At 34.2% G+C, this 19,426-nt stretch overlaps 2 protein-coding genes across 2 annotated transcripts; one reads left to right on the top strand and one right to left on the bottom strand.

The window, feature by feature from the left end:
* The first annotated feature begins 755 nt into the window (after positions 1-755).
* LOC140976901 (cation/H(+) antiporter 15-like) lies at positions 756-9,733 on the top strand. The gene is made up of 3 exons (XM_073441310.1): positions 756-1,096; positions 1,445-2,422; positions 8,418-9,733. Exons 1-3 carry the CDS (start codon positions 875-877, stop codon positions 9,699-9,701), a joined length of 2,484 nt encoding a protein of 827 aa, XP_073297411.1. The 5' UTR covers positions 756-874; the 3' UTR covers positions 9,702-9,733.
* Positions 9,734-15,131: 5,398 nt separating this feature from the next.
* Positions 15,132-16,091, bottom strand: LOC140976900 (chlorophyll a-b binding protein 40, chloroplastic-like). Its single transcript, XM_073441309.1, has one exon. It carries the CDS (start codon positions 16,028-16,030, stop codon positions 15,236-15,238), a length of 795 nt encoding a protein of 264 aa, XP_073297410.1. The 5' UTR covers positions 16,031-16,091; the 3' UTR covers positions 15,132-15,235.
* Between the last annotated feature and the right edge of the window lie 3,335 nt (positions 16,092-19,426).

Here is a 19,426-nt window from a genome sequence, read left to right as displayed (position 1 = left end):
AAATGATATTTCAAATATCCCGATGTTTGAAAAAATTACAGCACCATTCATTGGTTATGTTGTTGAAGAATATATAGGTTATACATACTTTTAGTCACAAGTAAAAACCAATCACGACTAAAAACAACATTTATTCTTATGAGTTATAGTTGATGATTGTCAAAAACTGAAAAATCATTCAACAATAAAATAAATATTTGGAAAATAAGATTACTGGATAAAAACAAGGTAGAAAACCGAAAAAACGTCCTGATAGGGAAGTAAACTACGAGCATGTCAGATCCCAGATGAAGATTTTAAATAACATAATAGATGTTTAAGACGATCATATACTTGCTGAGTATATAAAAATGGTTATATGTATATTATAACAAACTACGACAAAGAGTTGTAGAGTTATCAAAATCAACCAAGAAGTATATTGAAAAGTATGTTATGTGGATTAGATAACTTCTCCAATTCATATACTGTCTATGGTCATTATTTTTGATTTTGTGGTTTGGTTTGTTGCAATTAATAAATGCTATTAGCCATATTTTAATTCATTTAAATATTATCAAAATTTCGTACTTATATTTCCAGCAATTCAGTTGCTCACGTGCAACGCACGTGCACTTTTCTAGTAACATAAAATAAGCAAACCCACAATTCCCTCTCCTCTACTTTCGGGAAACCATCCAATTAATTAAACTCGTAAAAGAATAAATCTTTTCTATTTGTTTTAATTAATCATCATGTGTGCATTCCTGCCTTAAATTTACCATACAATATTTTGCCATTCCAAAAGCCAAGGGTGGTTGCCGCTTGGCTTGAAGGAGGAAGGGAGGCCACCACGGCACATGAGGGCGGAGCAAAACCACATTAGCTGCCGGAAATGGAGTATACCGGATTCCTGAATGTTGATTCGCTCAACCAAAGCATTTTGTGTCATGCACAAAGTATATACCGGTTTAATGGCGTTTGGGAAGGGCCTGATCCTTCAACTCCCCTCATTTCTCTCTTCCTCATTCAACTCACCGTGGCTATTGGCGTCAACCAGTTTCTTCATTTCGCGTTGAAACCCTTTAATCAACCTCCCTTTGTTGTTGATATTCTTGTGAGTACTAATGATATATATATTTCTTGAATCATTAATGGTTGTTTTGTTGTAATATTGCATTATCATCATAATGTTAAGGTCAGATTCAAGAATTTTAGTTTTCCTTTCTTTTAAATTGAAAGTATAAGTGGGATTTTTTTTTTTGTCGTAGCAACAATTTCAAATCGAAATTGAATTGTGTGAAAGATTTATCGATAATCTATATATATCCCTCTAATATTTGCACACGCTTCAAACACATGCAAGATTTGAACATAATTAATAAATATTGAATTGTGTTGCCCGAGTGGAAATAGATCTGCCATACTAACTGGTGAAACAATGAATTATATACTTGCACAACAGGGAGGCATACTCGTGGGACCTTCAGCATTTGGGAGGATCAATGGAATAAAAAATCTGGTATTCCCGTTCTACTCTTTGAAAGTGTTAGAGCCAATGGCACATTTATCCGTCATGTACTATGCCTTTCTAGTGGGATTGAAAATGGATGTACGAGCGATTCTGCGTATTGGGCCAAAAGCAATGAAAATAGCTTTATCTGGTACCTTCATCCCTTTTTTTCTAGGTTGCGGATTATTTTTCTGTACAAATTATCCCAGTCAAGACTCAAGGGGGAGCCTTTTCGTGGGTGCTGCCCTTTCTGTTACTGGATTTTCGGTGCTTGCAAAGATTCTTGACCAGCAACAGATTCTTCACACTGAGATCGGCAAAACAGCAATGTCTTCGGCTCTGATAAATGATTTGTGTTCGTGGGGTTTTCTTGCACTGGCTTTCGTAGTGTCAAGTGAATCTTCAGGCATACATTACTCTTTGATATGTACCTCGGCTTTCATATTGCTCTGTGTCTACTACGTGAGACCGGCACTAAGATGGATCATTCGAAAAATGCCAGAAGGACAGGGGTACAGTGAGTTCTACATATGCTCGATTCTTACCGGAGTCGCTCTTTGTGGAGCCTTAACAGATGCTTGTGGCACCCACCCAATGATCGGTGCATTCACTTTTGGGCTTGTGATACCGAATGATGTTCTTGAAGCTGCATTGGTGGATAAACTTGAGGATTTCGTGCTTGGGATTCTGATGCCGGTGATCTATCTGGTTTGTGGGATAAGGACCAATATCGATTTCATTTCTGTAGGGACTCAATGGTATTGGGTGGGGTTGGTTTTTATCTTTGCCTGCAGTCTGAAGATCATTAGCGCTGTTTTTATGTCACTCTTGTGTGAACTTCCACTCAAGGAGGCTGTGGGAATTGGAATGCTCACCAATACTAAGAGCATCATGGCAATGATAATTCTTGAAGCAGGCCAGATACAGAATGTAAGCCCCCTACCGTCTTTTGACACACACACACACACATATATGAACATGGAGCAAAGAAATTATGGTACAAGTTTATAAAGTTCCCCCTGATATACTTATGTTTTACGTTTGATCTCTTCTCTTGGCTCATGATATGCCATTATTCTCATTGAAAAATCCAACTACATACTGATATGAGAGTGCAAAAAGACAGACTAGGCTCGCCAAAGAGTAGGTAATTGGTGCACTGTCGTTGAGCCACCAAACTTAAATTCCTAATCTCTAAGTAAAATGAGTGTAATAGTGAGTGTGGTCGAATCCACATTGAACATAAGATTTATTTCGAGGAAAGACAATTAAAAGGGGGGTTTGTTTGATTAGAAATAAATAAAATACTACAACTAATTTAGCATGCAAGAAGAAATAAACGATGAAGAGGAATAATTAATGAAATGTAAAATTTAATATTACCAAGTTCTGATTCGAGGAGGTTCTACTATTCAATTGTATCATTGTTCATCTGCTAACTTATTATTTATTCATGCAGTTACAAATAATTAACATTAGAATTATAGGGATAAACGCTAAAATCCTTGTGTTTTCCTAATTTAATTGACCAAACTCAGCATCCAGTAAAAACTTATCAATAATCAATTGGACACGATTGCGTTCCATATTGATTAAACCTAAAATCTAACAATCGAGATAGCTGCAATTGATAAATTTAGTTTCATCGATTTATTTAGACTAAATATGTTATGATAGCATAACACACCTAATCTATCGCTACTTAGTTACCAATCGTTCATGACCACTGAATTCATAGATAGCAGTAGAAAATTATATGTCAAATTAAATTGTCAGATTAATTGACATACAACTTTTTTAGAATTAAATATAAATCAAGAAATACTTGAAAAAAACAAAATTATTAAATTAAGCGCAAAAAGCCTCACATTGACAAAATTGAAATAGTAGAAATATCTCTCGAATCAGAAATAAAAACTTAGCCTAGAGTTGTTGAGAAGAGATGAAAAATTCCTACGCCTCCTTGTGTTTCACGTTGAAGAGAGAAGATGAAGCAGATAGTGGAATTCTATCTATTTTGTGTGCCTCCTACTCTTCTTCATATATAATTAATTAATTGAGCCAAAAAGAAAAGCCCATTAACCAAAAGAAAACCTAATGTAGAAAATATCTCAAAAAAGACTATAGAGTTTTTATGGAATAGAACTCTATCTAGTATTTTTTTTAGAGTGGGTCTCATATGAGACCGTCTCACGGATCTTAATATGTGAGACGGGTCAACCCTACCCATATTCACAATAAAAAGTAATACTCTTAGCATAAAAAGTAATATTTTTTTATGGATCACCCAAATAAGAGATCCGTCTCACAAATACGTCCCGTGAGACCGTCTCACACAAGTTTTTGCCTTTTTTTTTTATCTCAAAAACAACTTCTCTCTCCAAGAATTATTTTGAAGTCAAATACCATAATTATGACTCTAAATTTTGGCACGATCTTCACAAATTTCGAGTTTCACTCCTTGAAATTCTGCCAGTTTCAGTTTCACATACAACAAAAGAACAGTCACAAGACATGATTATGCCTTGTTCCAAGACTTTTTCTGTTTTTTTGTCTTTTTCACAACTTTATCTTGACAACTCACCTCTTTAGCTCAAATTTGCTCCAAGACCATAAAATTTCTTCCTACAACAAAATAACACCAGATTGTGTCAATTAAGCATGTCGAAAGTGAAAATAATGGAAAATATGATAACAAAAATAAAAACTATTATGAGCCTATCAAAATCTTCCACACCTAAACCATGCTCGTCTTCAAGCATAAAAGAGTTCAATTCATTATCTCACTTCTTTATTCTCCTTCGGCTCCTTTTGCTTGTTCGTAAAGTTTTTCATGTACCAAAACAATTTTGATTATTGATAATCTAACACACCAACATCATGACAATCGCTTCCATCAGAATGTATAGAAATTAAAATGCATGAGGTCCAAACAATCCTCACAAGATTCGCTCGTTTCACTCATAAGTGTCTGGATAGGTATCAAAGAAACTCTCATGTCAAAATACTGAAGATTTTTATCATAAGCTTGCAAATATATCACATCCTTCCATCAAATGAATGAATTAAAATGTACAAACAAAAGCTGTAAATGAGTTGTAGCGTGGCTAGAGATAAAATAGGATAAAGGTAACCACGTGTTTATGGAATTGAGAAATCATACATATTTTTTACAAAAAACAATTGCATATAGGTAAGAGCCTCTCTAATCTCATTATAACTTCAAAGAATGCAATATTACCATTTTTTTTTTCTTTTCTCACTTTTTTTTTTGTTTTTCGTTTTTTTTTCTTTTTTCTTTTTTTTTTGGATGCATACTATGTTCTTGAGATAATGACTTTAATCTTGAATCAATCAATCTCAACAATTTATACTTTCTTGGCTCAAAGTGATGCTAAATACAAAAATTTTACATGATTCTCAAATTCAAAGTTCAAAAAGAGGAATAACCAATAAGGGGATTTATCATGGCTTGTAATGTGACTATTTTCCAAGGAAAAGGCTCAGGCTCGACTTGGCTCACTAGGGGTCTATAAATCGAGTAGGCTCAAAGAACGGCACTGATGATACGAAAGAAAATGGTTTGAACCTAATACTCTTATTATTTTTTTTGCCTCTAATCCACCACAAGATGTTATCAAAGACATGTATAACAATGCAAGTTCTAGAAAAATCAACAATGCATGACCAACACACAGTAAAAGAAACGGAGCATTATATAATGATTGCTCATAGGCTCAAAGCTTACTAAGAAAAAATGGTATGTGTGCTAAACCACATGCACTTGTCATTTCAACCCATCGTCAAGAACAATTACCTATAATACAATAGTAAGAATGCAAAATCAGTTGAGACACAAAGAAAACATCAATTTTTTTTGGTAGACTCGCAGTAGAAGCATTCAAGATTCAAAAGAGATAGGTAACAAGTAAACATTAGATGAACCTAAAACCCCACAAAAAATTGAAGACTAGAATTCAAGCTATATACCCCTCCCACACCTATATCTGACATTGTCCTCAATGAGTCTAAAAGAAAATTTTCAATTAAAACCGTAAAAACACAAGGAAATTAGGTAACTCCCCTTAAAATGTTGAGCATCGTAGAAAAAAATGTCCACTAGTGCTATATGTGAGGGTGGTGGGGACGGTGATGTGCAGATAATATCATTGTGGGTTGTGGTGTTGTGCCATGGATTGCGCTGGTGGTCGTTGGTTGCAGCGTGGACCTTGTTTCAATTTCAAAATATGTTTTTTTCAAGGCGTGTCCTCGTCCTAATTGAAATTATCTTCTGCACAGAGCATGCCAAAAATTATATCTAATCCCAAAAAGAAAAAAATTATAATGAAACAAAACTAAAATAAGAGAAAATAAGAAAAAATTTGGGTTGTCTCCCAAAAGCGTTTGATTTTTATCCTTCAGCTTGATCCTCAGAAGCATTCATCAAAGAGCGGCTGACGCCCAAAGTAAGTGTCATATGACACCGCATATGAGTCTTGGTTCCATGTACCCTCAAGTTTGGCTTGATATATACAATGTAAGCCCGTCTCCTCAACAAAACGTGACTTTAATAATGGGCATGTGATGAGAGTATCAGTCTTGGCTCTCAAAAAACAAAATCTATAAATGTCAGCAATGGAGAAAAACAAGGATCTCATAGATATATGCATGATAATCCTATCGATGAGCTCAAATCGATAGTCTCGGGAGCTTGTTCATCTATTAACTTCATTGGTGGCTCATCTTCGTATGATATTTCTTCCAAAATTTCTTCAGATTGAGGCTCAATAGTTTTCTCATTCAATGCAATGCGCTTGATTACCATATCATTCAATCGACTTATCATTAAATCAAGACTATATCTCTCATCTTTTTATGCTCGAAAGGTTGTTCTGTAAAATCTGGATAGCTAATTTCTAGGAGGTATTGGTGGCTCCAACTCTGTAGCGAATGATCCCAATATCGATGATAGTCAAAGTTGATCATATCTTCCAGCAAATATATCACACCGTCTTCTTGACTAAGTAGTGGACTACCAGTTGTCAGTGCCCCATTAAATACCCATTTTCATGTAACTGCATTCAAATCTTTAAGGAAAAGTCGAATAAGAACATAGTTAGAAAAATCATGATTCCTGAATGTTTTTGCTAAATTGTTGAATCTCTCCCATGCTGCATAGAATGACTCTCCATTTTGTTGGGAAAAACTTGTGAATACTTGTTGATGAAATATCTTGAAATATTTCACAACAAAAAAATCTTTAATTCTTCTTCTCTTGATGAATCATCTGTATGAGAAGAACAAAGCATAAAAAGAAAATAAAAATAACAAAACTCGAAAAAAAAACTAACCTTGCACCATTCACCGGCAACGACGCCAAAATTTAGTGTGCTGTTGTTGAGCCACCAAACTTAAATTGCTACTCTCTAAGTAAAATGAGTGTAATGGTGAGTAGGTCGAATCCACATAGAACGGTAGGTTTATTTCTTTCGAGGAAAGACAATTAAAGAGGGTTTGTTTGGTTATAAATAAATAAAATACTACAACTAATTTAGTATGCAAGAAGAAATAAAATATCAAGATGAATAATTAATTTAATGTAAAATTTAATATTACCAAGTTCTGATTTGATGGGGTTCCACTATTCATGAATTGTATCACTGTTCATCGGCTAACATATTATTTTCATGTAATTACAAGTAATTAACATTAGAATTATTGAGATAGCCCCTAAAATCTTTGTGTTTTCCTAATTTAATTGACCAAACCCAACATCCAGTCAAAAGTTATAAATAATCAACTGGGCATCCATATTGATTAAAAATAGAATTTTCGTTTTGTGAAAACAGTTAATCCTAAAATCTAACAATCGAGATAACTGCAATTGATAAATTTAGTTTCGTTGATTTATTTAGAATAAATATGTTATAATAGCACAACACATCTAATCTATCACTACTTAGGTACCAATCGTTCATGCCCACTGAATTCATGGATAACAGTAGAAAATTATATGTCAAATTAAATTGTTAGATTAACCGACATACAACTTTCATAGAATTAAATATAAATCAAAAAATACTTGAACAAAACAAGAATTTTAAATTAAAGCGCAAAAAGCCTCATAGTGACAAAATTGAAATAGAATAAATATCACTTGAATCAGAAATAAAAACTTAGCCTAGATTAGTTGAGAATAGATGAAAAATTCCTACACCTCCTTGTGTTTCACGTTGAAGAGAGAATAGGAAGAAGCGAGTGAAATTCTATCTGCTTTGTGTGTCTCCTTCTATTCTTCACGTATAAATGATTAAATGGGCCAAAGGGAAAAGACCATTAACCAAAAGAAAACCTAGCGTAGAAAATATCTCAAAAAAAAGAATATAATAATTAGGATTCTAAATTTTGGTATAATCTTCACAAATTTCGAGATTCATTCATCATAAGAACAATCACTAGGCGTGATCACGCCTTGTTCCAAGACTTATTCTGTTTTTTATCTTTTTTCACAGCTTTATCTTTGCTACTTCAAATGTGATAAAAATCACATCTTTAGCTCAAATTTGCTCCAAGATCATAAATTTCTTCATATAACAAAATAACACTATAGTGTATCAATAAAACATGTCAAAATTGAAAATAATATGAAATATGATAACAAAAATACAAACTATTGTGAGCCTATATGTAATTTTATCAATCCAATCAACTCTTCGAGAAACTGTAGATTGAGTTATAAAGTAAGAGTTTCTCCCACTATATGGTATAATTTCCTGGGTTAGGCCACCTCCTCTTAAACTTGTGGCTGCTGGTAAGATTTTAGATGACCGCCAACGTAACAGATATACATGTATCATTGTATGTATGAAATAATCTTTATCGACAGTACTCAGTACTAATGATAGTGGTTTTGTCTCTTGACCAGGTTCTGGGTACTAACACGTACTCACTAATGGTGATGGCGGTCCTGGTGATGACCATGGGAGTCACACCGTTGGCAAACTCGTTCCGGCCCACCGAAAACGTCACACCCTACAGACGAAGAACAATACAGAAGGCCAAATCAGACGAAGAGCTGATAATTCTTACCTGTATACATAACACGCGGAATGTCCTTTCCCTCATCCACTTCCTCAGGACATCAAACCCCACAAAAACATCTCCCATTAACGTTTCTGCCCTCCAGCTAGTCGAGCTTGTGGGGCGCGCCTCTGCCATGCTACTGGTTCACAACTCACGCAAGTCTGGTCCGAGAAATCCCAGCCACATTGAAGCACAAGCTGATCATATCGTCAACGCTTTTGACAACTTCGAACTACGGTCAGAGGGCGTGACCACCCAAGTGCTCACCGCTAGATGCGCTTATGCTACCATGGATGAAGATATTTGCAACATAGCCAAGGACAAACGTGCGGCATTCATTGTCATCCCCTTCCACAAGCAGCAGACGATGAATGGTGAAATGGAGGATATAAATCCTTCCATTAGAGGCGTCAATGAAGGCGTGCTGGATAATGCACCTTGCTCGGTTGGCATACTCATCGAAAGGGGAGTTTCCGAGTCAAGCGATTATGCCCGAAACATTGCTGTACTGTACTTTGGCGGGCCAGATGACAGGGAGGCTTTGGCCTATTCGTGGAGGATGGTTGAAGGATCCGATGCAAAACTGACGGTGATGAGATTCATTCCGAGCGCAGATGCTGAGAAATTGGAGCATGTGGAACCAGCCAACGATGGCCATGTAAGTTTACACATTGACATCGAAAGAGAGAAGCTGTTAGATGAAGATTACTTGGGAAAATTCAAAACAGCAACTATAAACAACAATTCGATAAGCTACTGCGAGTTGGTGTTGAACGACGAAGAAGAAACCATTAAAGCCATAAAATCAATGGATGAAAACAATTACGACCTTTACATGGTGGGTAGAGGGAGAGTCATGACATCTCCACTTACCGCAGGGCTGACTGACTGGTGTGACTGCCCGGAGCTTGGGCCGATAGGGGACCTGCTGGTTACATCAGAGTTCGAGTCAACATTTTCGGTGCTAGTGGTGCAGCAATATATTAAGAACAATATGATAAGGGAAGGATCGATGAGGTCCGTTAGCTCGATGAACTATGGCGATGAAATGGCGATGGGGCCATCATTGGTGGACAGCGAAGGATTCGGAACTTTTTCGACATTTAACAGGGATCATGATGATTGAATCATCTGTTATGAGAAAAACCACTCTGAAAATTTAAACCAGTAAACACAAAACGGGTACACATTTTCTTGAAAAAAGGGAGCTTGCCAAGAAATCTCAATCAACTACCTGGTTCGAGATGATTGAATGCAGAAGTGATCACGTCTTGGGGCGCCTAAGAATCAGCTCTGCAATTTTCTTATACGGTTTCGTCTTGGGAGTTCTCTAGAAAAATAGTGGATTCTTGACTAAATTATTAAGCTATGGATTCATGTTTTCTCCAAATGCATGTCTTCTTCTGCTACTTTTTTTGTGCCAGTTCCTTTTCTAGTCGCTTTTTGGTCGCATTTCAATTAAATACAAGTCTGCGAGGTTAAAAAAAAAGTGCGAAAGCTATCGAAGCAAGAATTCGTGTATAAATGAAGTACCGATAATTTTTCAGGGAAAAATTTATATTGTTTAAAAAACAACATAAAAGTTGTAATTAATATTTTATTTTATTAAAAACTATTAATTAATTACTTTAATTTAAAATTTGCTCGAACGGTATTGCCTTTCAGTTTCTTGTATTTTAACCTTAAAAAAAAAAGAATTTGGTGATAAATATCTAATCAAAACAATAAGTTCATGTTCAGTTCCCATGTCGAATCTTACTCTACACTCTCTGATAGATGGAAAACTTTTTTTTCACTCCCTAACTCACATATTTAATCATTTTCTCCTTTATTTTATTTTCCCTTGTATTTAACTCTAATTTGTATTCCTTAACATAATAAATTGCTGTCCCTTATCTCAAATCCTAAACTCATGCCAAAGAAACCCACCACCTGCTGATGAACAAACAGCATCCACTTTAATCTTGTTGTTTCATTCCTGATTTTCAAAGAAACAAATGCCATTTTTGTTGCCTAGTCATTCCTAATCCTTAGATAATAAAATAGGACAAGACATGAAAACATAAACATTGACAGGTTCAATATTCCACTTCAGAAATTGAGCGAGAAGCTGAAGAGAATTTATTTTGATTAGGACATTGATAAGGTACGTTTAAACATGTTTACAAGTGGTGTTTGTCGGTTCGATTAGGGACTTTTTGGACCGTCCACATTTACGGAGATCCATTTGGGGTGGGTAGATGATATGTGTAAATGCTCCAAATTGGATTTTTTCTGTGATTTGTGCTCGACTGCCTTATTTTTTGTCGATTTTTTGTTGATTTATAGTTCTTTATTCGATTTTTGTGTAATTTTTTTTCCTAATTGTTTTTAGCGTATGTGGTGTTAATTCATGCTATTGGTGGATGGAAGTTGAAAAGAGTTTGTGTTTACGAGTGCAAGAGGACACATAAAGATATATATGAACCAAGTCACTAGACAGCAATATTGTAAAAGCCAAGACCGCTGTTTTTCATTCCACTAGGTTATGTTGGGATTTGAATAAATTTGTTCATATTTTAAAGACCTTTGTTGGGGTTATATTGATATGAAAAGCTAAAATTTTGGATGAGCCAAAAAAACAAGATTTTCAGCATCTCAGATAATACGTCAATTGTCAAGAAATCTACTTACCTTTTTTGACATTGTATTCATTAATTTGGTAATAAAAGTTCACCGAGTTTGACCAAATCTCCTCTTGTACATGAACTCTGGACCATCTTCCGATAGACGACTTCCATCCAACGATGGCATAAATTAACACAACAAAAGTAGAAAAATGAGTTATTTGAGTAGCAAAAAATAGCTTGAAAATAATGTAAGATGTTAGAAGCTCAAATCTCATATTCATAACAATTTTTTTAATTATTATATGATGTGTTATTAAATTGTATTTTCCATTGCAATTTTTCAACCTCATAGGTAACACATGTTTTTGTTCGATTTTTTGGAGAAATGGGATCTGGATCTGGATCATAAAAATTTTCATTTTTGGGTAGCTGCGAGTATAAAGACGAGCTATATATGATTTCAATTTTTAATGGCTTCAAACGAATGGAGTTGTTTCTTAATTTTGGAAGAAAATGTAAGAAAATTGCTCCACAAACTATAACCTTGCAATATTTAGCCCCCATCTGAAGAAGTATGTGACGTTGGGTGAAGATGATGATGTCTGTATTATGACCCATCTTTGTGCCTCTATGAGACCGACTGTAATTAATATGAAGTTTTGAGCTATTTGAATTATAAATAAAAATCTTATACTTGTAAATTTGTGTCCTACAAGGTTATGATTGATATGAATACAACTAATATGTTTTCTAATTCACAGGAAAAAAAGATGGTAAAACGAAGAATTTGTGATGTCCCATCTACAAAATAGTGCACTCGATCCAGTGGAAGTACTAGCGGCACATCGTTTCCTTGATGTTCCTGTTATTTTTTCATATTTTGTTCGGTCTATGAGTGCTATTCTCGTTATCTGTTTTGGGGTTGTTAAGAAGATTAGCAGAACTACATACTATTGCTACAAAGAGATTTTGTACATAATGTAATTTCTCCATTGATCCAAAATAAACCTATTATTTTCGCTGAGATGTGTTTATGTTGTTGAAACCTTTGAAATATGAGTTTGTTGATTGAGGTTGTATGCTGGAATTAACCTATTTTGGGTTAGAAATTTACTGAAATTATTGTGGTTGTATGCTGAAACTAACCTATTTTATGCTGGAAATATACTGAAATTATTTTGGTTATATGCTGGAATTAACTTATTTTATGTCGAAAATCATTATGCTATTGACTTGTGTTAGGTAGATTAAAATCATGGTAATATGTCTTTTCCCAACTCTTAATCGTTGAGTTGAGATATGAGAGTGTATTTTTATGCTAGTGGTTCTCCTCATAATATATACTCAAATTCTTTATTTATGAACCCAATAATATACTGAATATACTGAAATTTTTTTGGTTGTATGATGGAATTAAACTAATTTATAATTACACAATTATGTTAGTGACTTGTGTTAGGTAGAGTAAGAAGTGGGTTTCCAACTTTTATTCATACAAACGTGGTAGGATTCCACCAAGGTCTACCCGAAAAGGTTAATGTTTTCTAAACAAGAAAAATATACAGCATAATGTCATAGAAATAAGGTCGGTTATTTTATCAGCAACTAGTGTACCAACAGAATCAAGAATTCGGGTTTTCAATAACTTAACAGTGCAAGAACTTAACAAAATAGCTTCAATGTAACTACATCTTCTAATATCCAAATTAACATATGTTCGTAACGCTAAAGATGAAAAATCTACAAGGTAATATTATCTATACAAAACGCCAACGCAGATTATCCATCCTATAAATGTTTTCATCCATCACGACTCATGAGCAAAGTGATCCACCCACAAAAATGTGTAAATATCGCAATTCATATCAGCACCTTGTTGTAGATAGAAAACTCGGTTCTCATATTCTCCCATTTTTTAATCGAATTTAATCCTCATATATCCAACCAAGAAAGCGGCCTAAAAAATGATAACAAATACTCAGTTAATGTTAACTTACATAAGCTCTTGCGATTCCAAGTGACATAAATGTGTCTATCGAGTTTTTAAATTCAAAATTTATTTTCTTAGTTTTATATACAAGCAAGAATCAATGATATCTGGTGTGAATTGGGTACAACAAAAATCTACAACGATCCATCAACTTTCCATTTATTTTTTCTAATTTCCTCCTTGAATCATTTGTCAAATGTGATTAAAAAAAATTCATGCTAGCCATCATCTTTCAACTTTCGATTTTTGTTCAATCTCAGTAACGCACCCAATACCTCATCCCAAACATGAAAATAACATATTATTATATTTATATTTCATATATACAAACCAATCATTCAATTTTTTTAAAAATACATACCTGGACTATTCTATACATGCAAAATATTTCAGAACAATTTTTCCCACTATACTCACTCACAATTTTTGTTTAACAATTGATGATATTTTCTTGCCATTACAAATGAAAAAAAACAATGCAAATCATACTAAAATTAATGTCAAACATTTTCTTGCCATTACAAAGAAGAAAAAACAAGCAAATCGTTGTACATGACTTACCGAAGGGATGGTTGTACAACTAATTGAAATCACTGATTCTGAAAATACAATCAAAATTAATTTTGGAATTTAAATCCTAATTCCGTACATGACTATGCATTTTTTACATCAAGCAAATGACAACAAATACCAAATACATGAAAAAATGAATCCCCTTTGTAAAAGTTCAGGATTTGCGAGCTGTGATTTGCATCCCATTTGGTTATCGTGACTCGAGGGAACCAACTAGGTCATGCAAAATAATACCAAAAATTAGCCTATTTCTTGAAGCATTCATTTATACGTTTTGTTTTGACCTTTAAACTTTCACTTCTTTTAAGGTTTAGAAGCTCTATCCCATGTAAAAACATTTTCTTCCACTTTTTAGATTCACTAATATAATATGATTCAACGCATATCCTCGAATTATTCGTGAGGATGAACTACTAATCCTAACACACGAAGACAAATTTGTTTATGCTAACACAATGCATATATGCTGCTGAAAAAATATGTAGCTGAAATACAAACCAACAACGAAGAAAAGTAGGAATTCTCCATGAAACACACATTATATGCTGCTGAAATTGAAAAAATGTATAAACTAGAATAAATCGACAAGAAACCATGGCAAAATCCTCAAACCCACACAAACATCATAAAAGTTATCGGAAATCAAATAGAAATAAAAAAAACTTGGAGAAACTCACAGTCTTCGTCACTTGCTTCGGCTTATTTTCTCGTCCATACAAAATCATTCGCGGTTAGTGTCGGTAGGTTCTTTCGAGCGGTGGGTTTCTCCGATCAGTGACTAAGTCGGTCAGTGACTTTCTGATTTAAATTATTATGCTCTTATTTAATACTTTTATGTTAAACAACTGATTCAATTCCCAACCAAAAATATCGATCATTAGCATTTCAAATTTCAACTCATAGTAATCCATAAAATGTATTTGCTTAGTTGATTGACCTCAAAGTCTTCTTGTTCCCTCACTCAAGAGTGAAGTCTCATTTTCTTTCCTACAATATGAAGAATAACTTGTGAGCTTGCCAATATTAATCCTTCTCTCTGCTTCTCTTTGGATTAAATTTTTCACTTGTAGAAATAGTTTCCTCCCTCTTGGCATTATAGCAACGTTCAAAATCAAGGGCTGATTCAAACAAACCGTTCACTGGATTAGTTTTGCATAAACTATTGCTTCTGCTTTAATTGAGATTTAGGTTCTGCTAAACAATCGATTATAAATTTAACACGTGTTTTGACAAGTATTGAACCAAGAGTTTCCCTTTTCTCGGAGTTGTAAGATTAAGCATTTAATAAACTGGATGTCTTATCTCTATTTGGATGCTCTGATCAGCTAGTTTTAACAAGTTTAATTGTTAAAAAGAATAAGAAGACCCCATGAACTCATTCGGATTCAAGATTCAACTCAAAGATAGCATAGCATCGTTTGTTCCAATAATTCACGAGTTTAGTTACAATCTTACGACCTGAAGTACTGAACCAATTAGCCGTCGACTTTACTTTCCAGGAGTAAAGTTTGTGGCATAGGCCCATGCATTGTTGTTAACTGGGTCTGCAAGGTGATCAGCGAGGTTCTCCAACGGACCCTTTCCAGTCACGATGGCTTGCACGAAGAATCCGAACATGGAAAACATGGCAAGTCTTCCATTCTTGAGTTCCTTAACCTTCAACTCAGCGAATGCCTCGGGGTCGTCAGCGAGACCCAATGGGTCGAAGCTGCCACCTGGGTATATTGGGTCGGTGATCTCGCCGAGTGGCCCGCCGGCAATACGGTAGCCCTCAACAGCTCCCATGAGAATAACCTGGGAGGCCCAGATGGCCAAGATGCTCTGAGCATGGACCAAGCTTGGGTTGCCCAAGTAGTCAAGTCCACCTTCTTTGAAGATCTGAGATCCAGCCTTGAACCACACGGCCTCCCCGAATTTAACACCATTGCGGGACAAGAGCTCTGGGAAGACGCAACCAAGGGCTCCAAGCATGGCCCATCTGCTGTGGATCACCTCCAGCTCCCGGTTCTTGGCGAAGGTTTCAGGGTCGGCCGAGAGTCCGGCGGTATCCCAACCGTAGTCACCGGGGAATTCACCCTTAAGGTAGCTGGGAGCCTCACCAGAGAACGGTCCCAAGTACTTGACGCGGTCTGGGCCATACCATGGGCTGCCGGATGAAGCAGACTTTGAGGCAGTCTTCCTCATGGAAATCCTCCCGGTGCCTGTGATCTCGGAAGTAGATGGTGATTTGACCGCCTTTCCGGCCAAGGCTGGGGAAGAGAGAGCCATCGTCGATGAAGCCATTGCTAGCTGTTGAAGGCTGGTTGCTGCTGATGGTATCTAAGAAATCAGTGGTTGATTTGCTTGTGGGATCTCATAGGTACTTATACAAGCGGGCTCTATCGTATTGTTTATCTTTGGAGATCAAATGCTGCATTGTGATTGGTTGGGGTTGATATTGAATGTCCATTTGGAAAGTAGATTTTATGGGGATAAAAATCTCAAGATCGGTCCGTTTGTTCTTGCAAACCAATGGGAGTTTGCCAATGGTGCAATTGGATACAAGAAAACAAGTGCGAGGAGGGATAGGTGGAGAATTAACATCCACATGCAAACCAAGACGCAAGAGGCATCGATTGATTAAAGAGAAAATGACGAGTCCACCAATATCAGTCCCATTTTGATGATAGCAATGTGGAAAATTCTAGGCCTTGGAAAGGATTCGCTAGCATTCATTAAAATCCTGATATCTGTCTGTGTGAAATCTTGAAAGCCAATCGGAGCATAGATATATCGTTTTGATTTGCAAATAAAATTATACATTTCATTGATGATTTTTCTATAAAATGGAACTTAATGAATTTAAGGAAAGTAGAGATAAATCCCTAATCATAAACTCAACTTCATATTCAGTTTCTATGTCATAAAATTGTATTTTTCACTTTCTGATGCACAAAATTTTTTTTAATTCACTCCCCAAGTCCCCATTTCATATTTTATCTCATTTTCCCCTTTAATTCAATTTTATTTCCGCCATCACATCACTTTTCTTCTTTTCTTCAATAATTTCTTAGGTAAACCCCTAACTCATCTCCATCGATTTTTATCTCCTCTTCTCCCCCAATTTCTTTCCACCGATTTCCACCTCTTCCTTCTTCGAGAACCAGCGCCATACCATTGTATTAAATTTGCATATAATGTTAGCCAAATTGCTTATAACAAAAATATAAAAGTAGGGAACGAAAGCAATCTCGTAAAGATACAGACCGAGCGGCATCTTCAAGAGCCATCTTTATCTAATTATACTCTCAATATATCAATCTATAAATGAAAAGTTTTCAAACCACTGTCGATGAGTAAGTATATCCATGTTCGGCATAGAGAATTCATCCTTTGGGCATGTCTTGTTGAGGTCTTGGTAGTCGACAATCAAAAACAGCATACAAAAATGAGCATACTATTGAAAGTATGAATATCATGTATAAAATAACAACAATAAAAGAATAAATCAAACCGAGTACTGTACGAAGTACAGTTTTCTTAAAACAGATTTGTCCCCTCCGACGGTGCTTCGAGGATCTCGACGGAAAACTGTTTCCCAGGATACAACGGCAAAACCTTGCAGCAACTTAGCACGAAGTAACTACACCGGCAAACCGAAAACGTACCTTTACTTTATCAACGAGATTTAACGGAGGCCAAATGGAAAGCTAACAATATGAAATGCAAGAGAATGCTTGAAAAAGATCTTGAGTGTAAAAACCATTTTTTATGCATATGAAATGAGGAAATGAACACACTATTTATAATCCCCAAAGTGCACACCAAGAGTCATGCAAGATTAATTAACTCATTTAATCTTTTAATTAACTCAAGAATATGAAGAGCCAAAAATATTCAATTAACTCAAGAATGTGGAAAGTCAAAAGACACTTCCACAATAATGAGCCACAACTTACTCAAGAATGTGGAGAGCCAAAAGACACTCTCACATTCATGTGACATAATTTTTATTCAACCTTTAAAATTACTTGAAATTTACAACATATAATACATGATATAGTTACTGTTATTTGATAGAGTATTAATGGTATTAATTAAATCTAAATTGGTATATAGTCTGCATAAATTTGTGGTATTAGATCTTCAATAATGTGGTATACTTTGACACAAGAACGAGGTACTTTATAAGCTAGATTGTGGTACGTACAATGAACACGAACATGTGGTACACTTTAACATATACAACAACAATATCATCTCATTTATATCATTTGTCACAAATGTACGATTCCGTAACACTTATATTAAAAAAGGTTCATACAGCTAATTTGTACACAACTTCAATTATTTTCCTCGGGAAAAAATTTGATGAAAAAAATATTTGAATTGTGGCAACAAGACATCACAAGGTGATAAAATAGTTACGAATTGTTCAGTAATTTACCATAACTGGTGAAACTAAAACTTAGTTTTATATTTTATTTCATATCATTGCATTAAATTTGCATATAATACATGATATAGTTACTGTTATTTGATGGAATAGTTATATTAATAAAATCTAAGTTGATATATAGTTTGCATGAATTTGTGGTACTAGATCTTCGATAGTGTGGTACACTCTGAGACAAAACTTGGTACTTTATAAGCTATATTTTGGGTTTAGATTTTTTTTTCTTTCTAAAATAAAAAAGTATTAACTTAGGGATGTGAAAGTATAATATTATCTTACTAGGAAGTGAAAAGTTAAAATATAATTACAAAGGAGTGAACTTTAAAAAAATGTAACTTTGGGTATTTTTCCCAATTTACCGTAGAATTTATTCGATATAAATCATAATTTACATTATATTTTATTTTGGTTAAAATAAAAAAAATAGAGTATTTTGAGAATTGACGAAAATCAAAATTAGAGAAATAAAAACATCTTGAAAAAAGCCCAATTAACTAAACAATATAAAATACATCATGTTTGATGTAGTGGTGCAAAAAGTTCATTTTTTTGGTTTGTTTATGATTATAAATAATTGATAAATAATTTAATTTAATAGATAATAATGCAAAGTAAAATGTACAAATATAAAATACATCATGTTATTTAATTGAAACTTATGTATTCAAGTTATTATAATTTGTATTATATATAATTAATTATTATAAAACAATTAAATTAACAATTTAAATATTAAAATAATTACATTTATTAATAATATAATATTTTTATATCATATTAATGTTAATCATTAAATTTATAAATATACATTAAATACATGATAAAAGTAATGTATGTAAAATAAAAAAATTTCGAGAATATTTTTTTGTGTGAGATTTGAAATAAATGAGTTAGAGATAAAAGTTATGTTTGGCACAAAACTAACACTAAATATAATGAATTATAATTCAAAATATTTTGACGTGAGTATTATTTGTAATTAGTTATCTTTCTCTTTCGTTCTATAAACGCATTCACATAAATGTATAAGAAGATACATCATCAATCAACTTGGGATATATGATATAAAGTTTTATGCAATTAAATCTACTTATCAAAACATGAAAATTCCACTTTCCATGGGTGTTATTGAGTCGTTATATCGTGTCATATTTGATCTAACTATTGAGAAATAGATATATATCTGTTTAATAATTGATTAATAGAGTATATATGGATAATTAAATGAAATTTATATACATAAT

The sequence above is a fragment of the Primulina huaijiensis genome, chromosome 5 (assembly GCF_012295235.1).
Source record: "Primulina huaijiensis isolate GDHJ02 chromosome 5, ASM1229523v2, whole genome shotgun sequence".
Classification (NCBI taxonomy): domain Eukaryota; kingdom Viridiplantae; phylum Streptophyta; class Magnoliopsida; order Lamiales; family Gesneriaceae; genus Primulina; species Primulina huaijiensis.
This window is presented reverse-complemented; position numbering and strand designations above follow the sequence as displayed.